The sequence below is a fragment of the Hemiscyllium ocellatum genome, chromosome 33 (genome assembly GCF_020745735.1).
Source record: "Hemiscyllium ocellatum isolate sHemOce1 chromosome 33, sHemOce1.pat.X.cur, whole genome shotgun sequence".
Taxonomy (NCBI): Eukaryota; Metazoa; Chordata; class Chondrichthyes; order Orectolobiformes; family Hemiscylliidae; genus Hemiscyllium; species Hemiscyllium ocellatum.
In genome coordinates, this window is record NC_083433.1 from 11,221,965 (window position 1) to 11,236,310 (window position 14,346).

The following is a 14,346-nucleotide window of genomic DNA, read 5'->3' on the forward strand; positions in this document are numbered from 1 at the left end:
GGATGTCATTCATCATTTCTGCTGTGGCACTGCTGAACAACATAACTGTTGACTTTTGACTGGCCAGCAACTCTCGATGGTCAAGACCTCCACCTCTGGGTCCTGGGTAAAGGCTTGCCGCTGACTTCTCCACTGCTTGCATTGACTCGTGGTTTGATGGACCTACCCCAAAGGAGACAACATGAATCTCTTGCCAGCTGTCTAACAGCTGATGAGATCTGTTGCACCCACATCTGCCCATAGTCTGCACTATTTTCTGCCTCCTGTAGGTAGCTAGCTTACCTTAATTGATTGTTTGATGTTTATCGCAATTATGTGGTAATGAGTTTCACATTCGCTCCAGTATAAGTAAAGATTTTTCTGAATTCCTTACTGTATTTATTAGTGACTATTTTATATTTGTGACTGCCCTTGGACTCCCCAAAAATGGAACCACCTTTATGTCTACTGAAACTTGTTCTTTATTGTAAAAACCTGTGTCAGGTCACCTCAGTCTTGTTTCTGGAGAAAGAAGTTTATTGGTATCAGAGAATGATGACATCACACAATGAGACCCTATTCATCCTACAGAGATCCCATTGGCTCTCTGCAACAGCAGTTCAGTTAATTTCACTCCACCATCTCTTTCCTATAAACTTGCATATGTGTTTTTAATCTTCTCATTTTTATTCATTTCCCTTTTGAAAGCTGCAGTTGAAAATGCTTCCACTTCTACGCAATGCATTCTTGATCCTAACCACTTGCTGCATAAAAAAGTGTTTTCTCATGTCACCTTTCTTCTTTCTACCCGAAATCAGTGTCACGTGCTTCTCGAGCCCTTCACAAAATGCAACAGCTTCTCTCTATCCTCTCTTGTGACTTTGAACACCTCTCCAAAATCTCTCAAACTTCTCTAAAACAGAACAATTCCAACTTCGTTAACCTATCTGCGTCCTGTCCAATTTTGTTTCCCTTTACCAGTTCTAGTGCTCTCCTTAATAAGTCATTGCAATTCTGCATCAGTTTTCTATATACTGAGGCAAATACTCAATTCCTGCATTTACTGATGTGCCCTCGCCTCCATATGCTGCTGCCCCTAATAATTCTTCCATATATAGATGGCCTTCCTAATTTCCCCGATTTAATGAAGGAGGAGGTGCCAACTGTAGCACTCAATAGCTTCTTCAACTGAGATAATCTAAACTATAAAAGGTTGAAAGTGGATTGGAATTATTGTTGTGCATTTTCAAACCAAGGGCACAATCATATTGTGCATAGTGCAATCGCGATAGTAATTTTTGTTTTCTCCCATTCAGGCTTGCTGTTTAAGAGATGTACCTTTCTCTTACCCACTAAAGAGAGATTAAAATTTGTGCATAATCAGTTATTAAAGGTAAGGCACCATGATTATAAAGGTTTTACTAAAGTAGTTTAAATGATAAATAATTGCTAATGTCAAACCTTAAAGCAATAGCAAAATCTAGATTATAATATTTCCAGACCAGAAAATATTATCCTTTGAATTACATGGCAGTGCAAAACTTACACCCGCCTTGACAGTGTTGAATTTGCCAAATAACTCAGAAAAGATTGAAAACATCCAAATTGACTCTATGGATAAATACAGCTACCTCATTTATATAAATTAGGAAAATTCCTGGTTCAATTAAACAAAACACAGTGAAACTAGTACATTTATTTCACCGAAGAATCTTGCATCAGATGTCCCTTTATTTTCAAAATTGACATTTTGGCTGTGCAGTGGACTGTGTAAGCTACATATCTTAGGATTGGCAGTTTTCCCTGACACTCCTTCTTTCTCAGCTTCACCTAATTGCGGAGCCCCGCCAGTAGGATGTGATTTCTGTGTTGGGTGTCTTAGTCATTGCCATCCTGAGGTCTTTTTCCATGAAAGAAGAGATGACCAAATCCTGGGATCTGTGGAGTTGACTGCTGTAGGGCTAGAGTGCTTAGAAGATTATAGCCAAATTGGAGACATGTCTAAAACCCTTTCCTTTAGTTTGGTACAATGCTGATGGGTAGGAATCTTCCAGGGATCTGAGCAACTTGGGCTATTGCAGGATGTATGGTAGAATCAGACAAAAAGTTTAATGAGCACAGCTGGTCAGGCAGCATCTAAGGAGCAGGAGAGTTGACATTTCAAGCATAAGCTCGTCCTTGAAATGTCGACTGTCCTCTTCCTCCTCAGAGGCTGCTTGCCTGGCTGTGCTTTTCCAGTACTACACTTTTTGATTCTGGTCTCCAGCATCTGCAGTCCTCACTTTCTCCAAGAAGTCTAATGAGGTTGGGAGCAACTTGGGCCATCATTTATGCTTTTTGCATGCTGTGGTGAACCAAGCAGTGGCAAGTTGCCAATTAAATATTGAAACTTAGAAGATTGGAGCAGGAGTAGGCCATTCGATCCCTCAAGCCATTCATTATAATCATGGCTTCTTCTTGAAAACGCACAATGTTATGGCCTCAACCACTTTCTGTAGAGTGAATTCCACAGACTCACCACTCTCTACGTGAAGACATTTCTCTTCATCTCAGTCTTAAAAAGTTTGCTCCCTTATCCTTAAACTATGACCCCTAAACTCTCCCACCATTCGGAACATCCTCCCTGCATCTAACCTGTCTGGTCCTGTTAGAATTTTATGGGTCTCCATGCGATATCCCTCATTCTCCTGAACTCCAGTGATTACAATTCTAGCTGACTCAATCTCTTCTCATACCTCAGTCTTGTTGACCCAAGAGTCAATTAGAAAATCTTTTGCAGCACTCTCTCCATATCAAGAACATCCTTCCTTAGATTAGGAGACCAAAACTGCATACAATATTTCAGGTATAGTCTCACCAATGCCTTGTATAATTGCAGTGAGATAGCCTTGGTCCTATCCTCAAATCCTCTTGCTATGAAGGCCAGCATACAATTTGCTTTCTTTACTGCTTTCAGCTCCTGTGCCCTCACTTTCAGCTACTGGTGCACAAAGACATGCAGGTCTTGGTGAACATTCCCTCTCTCAATTTATAGCCATTCAAATAATCTATCTTTCTAAGATTACTGTCAAAGTGGATAACTGCCCATTTATCTACGTTAAACTGCATTTGCTATGCATTCACCCACTCACTCATCCTGTCCAAATTACATTGGAACATCTCTGCATCCTCCTCACAGTTCACCCTTCCACCCAGCTTTGTCTTATCTGCAAATTTTGAGATATTACATTTAATTCTCTTATCTAAATTATTACAATATATTGTGAATAGTTGGAGGTCCTAAAACCAAGCTCTGTAGTACTCCACTGGTCCCTACCTGCCATTCAGAAAAGACCTATTTGTTCCGACTCTTTGTTTCAAGCTTGTTAACCAATTTTCTATCCATAAGGGGTGTTATTCTTTGTGAAACACCTTGTTGACAATCTAACTCACATAAGTAATATTCAGCTTTTTATGTTTCCAAACCCACTAAACAAACTAGAAAACTTGACATGAAAACTAGATGGATTTCATGTTCCTGGTGGATTCAGCTCACCGCTTGCTCCAAGCAATCACCATGTTGTGTCTCAACAAGCAGCATTTCAGAGCATGATGCACAGTTACCAGCTACATGCATATCATGTTGATTAATATTGGCATCCAGTATCTACTACCTCCCCATGATCTTCATGGCATCGTGTGATACACTAGCAAGGCATTCTGGAAGCAGAGACCATGGCGCACCGGCTACACTGTCCGCAGTAGGGACACTTTATGGACAGATACCCAGTTCACAGATTGGACCAGGCTACATCTTGACTCTGCTTGATTGCTCTGTAAACATTTGTTCACTTAGTCCCTACCTGCCTCCTTGCACTATGCTTTTACTATAGCAATTAGTGCAGTGACACAATCAAACACCTTTGCCTTGCTCAGTAAAGGGCTGGGTGTGTTGCTGTACAGCAATGTGGGACTTAGATGTCCAAAGCATATTACAGTCAAAAAAATATTTTTCATGCGCAGTCACTACTGTAATGCAAGAAGCACAGTAGCTTACACTGTGCGCCATCAGTTCACAAGGCAAACACAGTGCATGTGCTGCAAGCAAGTAGTCATGTCTTAAAGTCTTAGGGGAGTAGTCCTCACCGATGTTCATGGAAACACCAATCATTTAAGGGTCCTGGCAGACTAAGTCAAGGGCAGCCTCCAATATCCACCTAGAGGACTAATCATGGTAAAATGTCTGCTCCGGTCAAGGAGTCAGTGACTCTGCAGTCCAGAGAGTGAATCATGATCAGTTCTGTAGCTCCATAGTGGTCAGCTTGGGAAGGTAGGACTGACATAGGTGGGGAAATTGACACCCTCTAGTTGCAAGTCTGGGCACTCCATGTCTTGGGCTGTTGATTAGGTTGCTTAGTATCTTGGCTGGCACGAGTGTAGGAGGTCTGATGTTTCTGATGAGGCTTTGATACTTTTGACCTGCGAGGCTTGAGAGGTGGCTTCTGGGTTTCTCCACACAGTTCACAAAGATCTGGCTGTAGCTGTAAGACTTGAGAGAGAGTAGTTTTAACCAGACCTAATGAATATTCCAGCATTTTCTGTTTTAAATTCAGCACATATATCTGGTTCTGTAAGCTAATTCAAAAGCAAACAATGGGAAAAGTATTAATATGAGCTAAACATATTGAAAATTCAGTGCCGTTTTCAGATTCTGTGCGCAATCTTTTATTTAGGTATGTTTAAGCAAAATTCTTGCAATAACTAATGTTAAATATCTGTTTGGAAAAATTGAAATGTTCCAATTATATGAATGGTTTTCACATTTTTTGGTCTTCATTCTAACTGTATAGACCCTAAATGAGTCAGACAGTTTGCCATTAATATACTATGTTAATTATCTTTGAAAGAAACTTTAAAAAAAATTCTTAAGTGCTGTTGGCCCCCTAAACCAGGGTATCAGTTTCTATAAATTGCTTAGGACTCTGATTTGTGTGGTGGAAGTAAGCTCATAATTGAAGCAAGATGGGAGTCTGACTGTCTATATCAAAAAAAGTGTTTAAAGGGGATCAGAGCAGTACACAACTCCCTTACTAACCTATGGGGGACTTGGTGTTTTCTCCAGCTTTGCACAAGTTTTGAGTTTTAATTTCTGAAGAAATGTTACTCTGAAGCTCCATGTGCCCTCTTACATTCAAAAGAAAGGTTACAAGGCATTTTCTACTGAAAAGCTACCTGTTTGTCTTTAACAATATTAAAGTCTAACCAATATTGCTAAAATAGATTGTCTGGCTTTTATCTCATTGCTATCAGTGAAATCTTGCTGCTTCAAATTTGGCTACTGTGCTTCTTGCATTCCAGTAGTGACTGCGCATGAAAAATATTTTTTTGACTGTAATATGCTTTGGACATCTAAGTCCATAAAAGGCATTGTATAAATATGAATTTATTCTTCTGACTCAACCCTATCAAAAATTTGAACATTGATTTTGCTTTCATTGCCAATAACCAAGATTCGTCTTTGGGATGAATGACTGCATTTATAGATACGAAAGACATGGTAACATCTTGGTCATTGAATAGTGTCTCATTGGCATCAAATCATCAAAGTTCTCAAAGACATCTTGGAGAATTCACTTATGATATGGAAAGCTCTCAGATTTTTTGAAATGAAACTCAAGAAAGCTGTCAAATGGCATTATTGAAACCCTGAAATGCATCACTTGGCATTGAATACGATCAGCGACGAATGCATTTTTAAAAGGCAAAAAACAAGGAAATCATAATGCAAATAACGAACTTACCTTTCCATATAGTGCACAAAAGTCAATATAGTGCAAAACCAATAAAACTGTAAAAATCTGTACAAACCACCAATTATGTAAACCATAAAAATTGCACAAACATAGGAACTATAAAAACAATAATAAATCAAAAACTACAAATAATCTATATAAATGGAGATAACAAAGTAAAGCTTCCAGATCATTTAAAGCTATGAGACTCAGGAACTATTCAACCTCAAATACCATCAGTTATTAACAGTGACAATTATGTGACTGAAATTTGCTGACTGTATTGTATGGTGGGCAACCATCTTGTAGTAATAGTTGACGGCGTGGTTGAGCACTGACTATCTCATCCTGGCACACCTTATTTTAAATGCTATCTCATGAACCCTACAAAGATAACAGGTTTCATTGTTTGGTTAACTTAGAAGAGATGACAGTTAGTCTGTGAATGTAAGCAGATAAAAGGGGACTGAAGTATTTTACTGCAAGTTCCAGGTTGGCTGCATTTTATGGTGTATAGGGCAATTAGAATGATGAGACCAACTGTCCTTAGGTGAAAACTTTCATTTATGATTGACAAAAGGTTATCTCTGCAGTTTCTTGGAATTGTGTTGAATGACTGCTCCTGTTGGTGCCTTTCAGCTAGTGATAATTGAAATATCACATCTTTTTATTTGTTCCATGAACTGTACCTTTTGTCAGATTTCCTTCCCCAAACCTATTGGTGGTATCCTCTGTGTGTTGAGGTTCCCCTTGCACCTTCCACGTCCCATTGATGGTTCTGATCTTTAGGATACCTGTCCTGCTGGGTGCTTTCTTGATGCAAACATAGTTCTCTAGGAGAGCAAGAATTTCATGCAGGAATTGCTGCTTTGCAGGAATGGTATATACAGTGGAGAAAGTCTCTCTTGACCTTGAGTAAGACCAGGAGTGCAGAAACCATTCAAGTGCAGCATGAAGTAAAGGTCCTTACCTAGTTTTGCATTCAATGAGTTTGACTTGGCCGCATTGTTCCTTTCATCACAAAACATCTCCAGTTCAGTATCAGGCTCTCTAATTTGCTCCATGAGTCAGGCAGGCTAGATATGTTTCAACGTCTGCCAAGAGTTGAACAAAGTTAACCTAGCCAAATGTGATAATTCTGCTTTGGCTTTAGTAGAGCTAGGTATGTAAGTGTGGAATTGAAAATGTTGCTGCATTGCACTTGCCCTTAAGCAGCCCTGAGGATTCATCTGGGAAACGGTCAGCATTTGGCCTTGAAGAGTTGGCCAGAGGGCTCCTGATTATCATTGGCTGCTACATTATTTTGTTTGGGGTCACTGATGCTACTGTCTTAACTATAGACTCATGACCACTTGCCTCCTACTGCTGGCTACCTGAGGTGTTAATGTGTCGTCAAGGGTACCTACGTTGGGCCTGGAGGTGGAAATGGTCAGAGTGCTTGCTGTTTTCTCTTGTTTTGGAAAGTTCTTCAAGATTTCCTTACATGTAATTCAGGTTTGATTGTGGTGATCCTGCCCTCCATGCCCGAGTGGCTCCTGATGTCTGAAATTGCAGCTCCCCTGCTCCTGTATGGCTTGCAACTGCTGCCTTGTCCTAACACTCAGCACTTCATTGCTAAAATCACATTCACTGCTGGCTCCAACTGACTTGCAAATGCCAACATTTCCCTTTTATATGGTTCTAGCATTTGCTACTGATTGGAATGAACCTTGCCAGCAGCACCTCTCTGCAACATCCCAGGGTCATGGGTCCTCCAAGGTTCTCCTGTTGGAGTATGTACTTTTATAAACTGCAGGTGAGACCATCAGGTACAGGGACGACTTAGGGAGTTCAGAACAGGATGGCAATGAGAACAAATGGGCTACAAAATTTCTCCATCCAAGAAGTTCAGAAAACAAGATAAAAGGTTGAAAAAACTGAAAATCTATCAATAATTGGATTTTTTTTTATTTTTAATCAAATTTCAATCCAACTTCAACTTGTTATGTGGGCTTAGTTAATTCATTTGGTCCAGTAATGTCCAAAGGCAAGCCAAGTGGCTTTTGTCACCTGTATTTTAGACTTGAAGGTTCGCTTTCTGCTGTACCATAAGCAACAAGGTGGTGAATCTCCAAAGCACAAGAGGCTTCATGAAGATCAGAACCATCACTGGAATGTGGCCATGTTCTTGATTCTGGTTGGTCCACCAGTAATATAGATGAAGGGAATCTACATGAACATGAAGTCTCACTAAATTCATGTCAACAAGTTGGCTGTGACTTTGTTGTACTGAGCCCTGGCATGACTTTGCCTGTGTATTAGCTAACCACTGAGCTACAAAATGCCAAGGGGGAATTCATTGAAGATAATGATTCCTCACATTGCAAACCAGATACCATTAGGTGCTGTGCTGGTCTGCCTCCTGATGAAATGGAAGTGAACCTAGGCGGTGACGCCGATTGCCCACCGGCAGAAAAATCTTATTCTTTATGACCTTTGATGTTATGATTAGATTACACTCGCTCATGCCCATAACTGGTATTCTGATGGATTTTCTTGTGCTAGGCAAGACACAGTTGGATTTCTCTCCTCAAATCCCCAGCAGGGAAACAGTTACAACGCAGGAGTTCATGCTTCACGGGGAAGAGATGAATTCCACAGCTAAGCCACCTTCTGGATCTGTTAAAGATTCAGCTTTGAAATAACCTGCGCCATTGTTTAATTTTGTTGTCTACTCCTTGAAACACTGCCCTGAGGAGTCATAGTATCAGAGGTGAAGCAGCACCATTGGATATACTAGAGGGTCTCCTTGCAGCCAACTTTCAAAGGTACTTTGAAATGAAAGACAGTGGAAAGACTGTTCCTAGCAAAAGAGAGGATGCTGAGCACAATGTAAGGTTGTCGCCATATACTGGTTTGCTGCCATTTGCTTAAGTTAAAATCACTCCATATTTGGTTTGTGATCACAGTACAGCATATCTGGTAAGAAGGTGTGCCATTGAACTGGAAAGCATATTGCAAGTAATTTATGGAGCACAAGATTTTGTTCTTGAGTACAGTATCTGCTGATTTGACCATGACTCCGACAGAAACATTGCTGTTGATGATCTATACAATTTCTCTTCAGCATGTGTTCATGTGCTTACACTCAGCCATTTCTTTTGCAGTAGTCAACACTGAAGATGACTTCAGTGGAATATGAGACAACTCCCCTTTCCTAGAAGAGGAACTGGATCCAGCAGATGGAGGTTTTCCTAATAACGCATTTGCTGAAGACACTCTGCCTGTCTATGCACGTGCTCCTGCATACAGTTGTGGAAAGTGCATTTTTAAAATTAACCATTGCATTCAAGCACAGATTTTCTGGGAAACGTATTAGTGACTTGTCTTATTAAAGCTCCTTGAATCTTGCAGTACATTTCTGAATCTGTTATGGAACCATTTATAGGGTCATACAACATGGAAATACTCACTGGACTGAAACCTCTGCTTATGTTTCATAGGTTTTGTGATCATTATAACACTATATTTAGGTGACCACAGTGTTATTAGTCAGTGCACAAATCTTAGCTGTGAGAAGGTGATAAAGGAGAGCACCTGCCATTCTTTTTATTGAAGTTCCAGTTGAACAACTGCTGCAGGACCTAGTTCAGGGGACCCATTTTTCTAAGGATCTCCTGCATAGATTAACTGCTAGGAGGAAAGAAACACTCAAATGCTGTAAGTGATATTTTTGATGGCACTCTATATGAGCAACGTTTCCAGCATGGGGAATTCTTATCCAATCTTAATCACATTTCTTACATGTGGTACGTTTTTGGAAGACACTTCTACCAAGTCTAGCAGAAACCTTATTGGAATTTACTTCTGTTATGAATGGATTCTCTAGTGCTAAAAGAATGACCTGATCAATGTCATTCTTGACAGTTTCATGAAAGAAAACACTCTGTTAATTCTCACCAGAAGCTGGTAGGGGTCATATCGAGTAATTCCATTTGATCCTGACAGCTTTGATTGACTTTGCAGGAATCACTGGTAAATCTTTCAATCTGCAATTGCAGGCATTCTACCAGCACCACCTTTTTCTTGTAATAAGTATTTATATACAAAGCAGAGAGTGGATAGAAAATGTTGAACTTCTGCAGTATCAATGGGTGAGCATTCACCGTTGGGTAGTCCTATAAATTATCTTTTCCTTTAATAAATAAATGAATATAAATGTGCATCAGTTATTATATTCAGTTGACATAGTTAAGGTTTTGGGACCACTTTAGGTCAAAACTGGTTTTCTTTCAAATAGCTTATTGGAAAGTTGCTGAAATTTGTCCATTTAGTTAACAAGCCTGTGATGCAGATTACAAATACTGTAATTTCTATGTTTAGAATTCCTAAATTTGGTATGAGAATGCCCCTTGATTTTAAGATGTATCTTCTACAATCACTTGCACAATTCAAGTGTCAAAGTGGTAAAGCTATTGCGTGCCATTGCAGAGGATATCTATGACATTAATAAATCAGAAGGAAAATCTATCTCCTAGAAAGTGGAGGGTTGGTGCCAAAAACCCTATTCTCTACCTCCATACCAAAATCCATAGCTTGCTAATGTCTGATTTTTGATTGTCCTCAGAGAAGGGTATGATTTCATCAATTGCTTATTTGGAAAGATGGAAATTTTTCCTGTATAGAATTATTTCTGAAATATACATGCTGCTCAAGACTCAGTACCCGAGATTGTAACTGTGGTTGTGTAAGTGTTGCTGTGGGGAGGAGATTACCTGTTGCATGATGTTCAGATGATGAATATTGTAATGAACCTTAACAGGTATTACTTCAGAGTTGTGTTTGCTGCAAGCTAAGCAGATTTCACACCAACGTCTATTCACAAAAGATGCTTATCTGTTTATCAGCATTGTCGTAGTCAGGGACAATGTTAGTCTTAGCATGGCCAGCGACAACTTTGTGGATCTTTAAGTTGTATTTTTGCCCCTTTAACCATGTTAAAATGATTAAAAACGTATCAAGGCAGCTGGCCTCACTAAATTCTGTACAGCTATCAAACATCCATCTTGAAATTGTCACCTTAAATATGAAGAAGCCACAAGAAATGTCAAAAACAAAAACCAGAAATTGCTGAAAATGCTCAGTGGGTTTGGCAGCATCTTTGAAGAGAACTCTGAGTTAATGTTTCGGGTCGAGTGACGCTTCCTCAGAACAAGGAATATCAGTTTGTTTGACTTTTCAGACCTTCCTGCCATGTCTTAACTAAATGAGTGAAATCAGTATTTTCTTCTGAATATATCTGTTTGTATATATGTTTATTTTGAAATGAGTTTGAACTGTTACTTAATGTATAAAACCAACTTATTTTCTAAGTGGGTGCTGTACTGAACCTTTTCTCCTATAATGTACTTGGGTAACTCAAATATTTTAGTTATCTCATTCTCTGTATTGTAATTTTGTGACCATCACTATAATGTAATCCAGTATTGACTCTTAAAATAAAATGTTATTAAATAATCATTGGTCGCTGTTGGCTGTCACATAATGTCTCAATGACTCAAAAAGAAACAAAATACTCTAGAATTTAAAAGACCCAGTTACTTCTCCTGAAGGTCAAGGAAAATGGTAAAGGTTGTATGCTGTACTGCACTGTGACTTAATCAAATTTTCTCATTCAGTCACCAGTTGGTGGGCATCCAGGTTCAATTCCCGTCTCAGGCAACTATCTGTGTGGAGTTTGCACTTCCTCCCCGTGTCTGCATGAGTTTCCTCCAGGTGCTCTGGTTTCCTCCCACAATCCAAAGGTGTGCTGGTCAGGTGAATTGGCCATGTTAAAATTGCCCATAGTTCAGGGATGGATAGTTTAGGTGTTTTGTCTAGGGTAAATATAGGGGAATGGATCTTGGTGGGTTACTCTGTGCAGGGTCGGTGTGGACTTATTGGGCCAAAAGGCCTGTTTGCACACTAGGGATTATATATCACCAGCAGCATTGAAGGAAACAAAATGCCAGTAGCCTCCAAATACTTGAATGCTATGATGTATTTAATGCCAATTAATTACAATTACGTCAGTTGATAACCACTAATGATGTTAACTTGTAGGTCTTCAGTGCTAAAAGATTGCTCATGAGTTCAAGTGAAGCCTAAAATCTTGCTTTTAGTACCAATTGAAAGCTGTTCAGAATGAAAAATATCAACACTTTCTGGTTGGGAGGTCATGTAACTGAAAGCTGTGACTACAAATCTCACCCCACTTCAGTTCCTTACATTCATAAGAGTATTTGTTTGATTTCTCTTTTATTGCTAATCAAAAATCTTCCCTCTTAATCGATTGAATCCTACAGGCTATTTAATCTTCATTTATGTAGTTAGCTCTGCTTCATGCATGGCCCACCTTTCTTTGTCCCCTTGATTCTCCAGGCTGTTATCACAAAACCTCCTTTCCAGAAAATCTTTTGTACACCACTGGCACAATCTGAGCAGACCCTTTCCAAAATCCCACCCATTTTATCTGATGGTACAGCATTCAAACTGAATATGTTTTTGCCCATTACATGGACAGAAAATCAAAGGCCGTGGGACTGATTTCCTGATCAATACACTCTTCCCATTCAGTCATCTTATTTGCTTTGAGTGATTCAAGGGTTTTGTTTTTAATACATTAACTGAATGTTTCTCATGTATTAATTACCTTTTTATGTGAAGAAGAATGTCCTGATATCAGTCAAAAATCTACATTTTGCTAATTTGAATATCTGACCTACTCTCGCAAGATAATTTAGAAATATTCTAAATTAAATTCTCAATTCTCTTATTCTGTACTTCTGAAGTCCAACAAGGAATCCAGGGGAAACTTCTTTATTTAGAGAATGGTGACAATGTGGAACTTGCTATGACATGGAGTAATTGAAACGAGTAGCTTGAAGGAGAAGCTAAAGTAAATTCTTGAGAGAGAAGGGAATAGAAGAATGTACCATATGGCTAGGTGCAATGGAGACAGAAAATGGTGTGAAGCATAAATACAGGATTGGACTTGTTGGGTTAAATGATATGATTAAGATGCAAATTCTGTATGATCACCTCTCTGTTACTTCTTCTCATGGCTGAAGAACTTGAATGTTTGCAGTTATAAATACCTAAAATTAAAACAGAAAATTCTGAAAATTCACCAAAGGCTGATCAGCATCTGAAAGAAGAATAATTTGATGTTTCAGTGTGGTTTGTTATCTGGAGTGATGATCAGTAATGCAGAATGGCTAGCACACATGCTTAGATATTACCAGTGACATCACCTAGCTGATGCAAGACAAGCTGCAGGAAGTGTCTGCGATCACCAATATGCCATTGCTTACCATGCACAATGACACGTCACCATGCATATTCCACTGTTGTAGAACTAGGGGAGCAATATAAAGGTTGATACCTGGTGGAATGAAGGTCAGCATTGGGAGAGGAGGCAGGTGGGAGGCCTGCACTAACAGCAGGATGAGGAAGGCCTGTGCCAATATCCTTTTTGTCTCTGAGTGAGAGGAATGCTGAAAGAAAATTGTGAAGCTGCAGGGAAGTGGGAGAGAGAAGGGTTTGCTAGAATAAAGTGAAACCCTTTTCTTCTATTGTGTAGGCAACTCTAATTTACATCTTGCCATTTTTAGACTTCTAGCTGCAGCCACTTGGGAAAGTCCTTTCTCTGTCTGCTTTTTGCACTAACTAGAGGGTGTGTTCACAGGAAATTCAACTCTTATCAGAATTGGCAACTATGAAAGGGCCCTCACAGAATATTATCCTGGCTGTTTTGTTCAAATATGCTCTGCTGCTCTGTCAATGGTTTTGAAGGTGTCTTTTATTTTTTCTCCTCGTCAGAATCCATGCTTCAGGATGGGTGGCTGTAATATGCTGGTACAATGTTCAGGATTTGCTTGTTTTGGGCTTTTATTACAGGTAAGATGCAGGCTGTCATAAGTAATGATGTCACATTAAGATTTTTAGTGCAAGTTTAATGTTTAAAAAAGTTGTGATGATTGGTTTCAATTCTACAGTCATTCTTGCTATATTTTCCCAATTTGTTGACTATTGTTTATTCACCCTTATTTTCACTGTTTTCGATACTGTTGAGGGAGGATTGCCTCTCAGGAGAATGGAGCAACAACCACGTTGGTGGCACCACAGTTGGCTATGCTGCACAGCAGGAGAGGGAAAAGACTAGGAGAGTTTTAGTGATGGGAGACTCCATTGTCAGGAGAACTGATAGACAGTTTTGTGGCAGCAAAAGGGTCTCTTAAATAGTATGTTGTCTCCCTGATGCCAGGATCGGGGATGTCTCAGAGTGGCTTCAGGACATTCTGAAGGGAGAGGGTCAACAGCTGGCTGTCGAGATACATATTGGAACCAATTACGTAGGTAAAAATTGAAATGAGATCTACAGCAGGAATTTAAAGAGTTAGGTGGGAGATTAAAGAGGAAGACTACTAAAGTTCAACTTGAACATGCTATTGAGTATAGGAACAGGAAGATAGGTCAGATGAATATGTGGCTGAAGATTTGGCATAGGAGGGAGGGCTTTAGATTTTTGGATCATTGGGCCAACTTCTACAAGCTGGGTGGGTTGCACCTGAATCTG

At 39.5% G+C, this 14,346-nt stretch overlaps 1 protein-coding gene across 1 annotated transcript in view; it reads left to right on the top strand.

Moving 5' to 3' along the window:
- LOC132831207 (F-box only protein 47-like) overlaps positions 1 to 14,346 on the top strand; it is a 57,119-nt gene that overhangs the window by 11,924 nt on the left and 30,849 nt on the right. The window contains exons 5-6 of the mRNA XM_060849220.1: positions 1,296 to 1,372; positions 13,590 to 13,667. Of these exons, the coding sequence (XP_060705203.1) occupies positions 1,296 to 1,372; positions 13,590 to 13,667 (155 nt within the window). The remainder of the gene's footprint in view (positions 1 to 1,295; positions 1,373 to 13,589; positions 13,668 to 14,346) is intronic.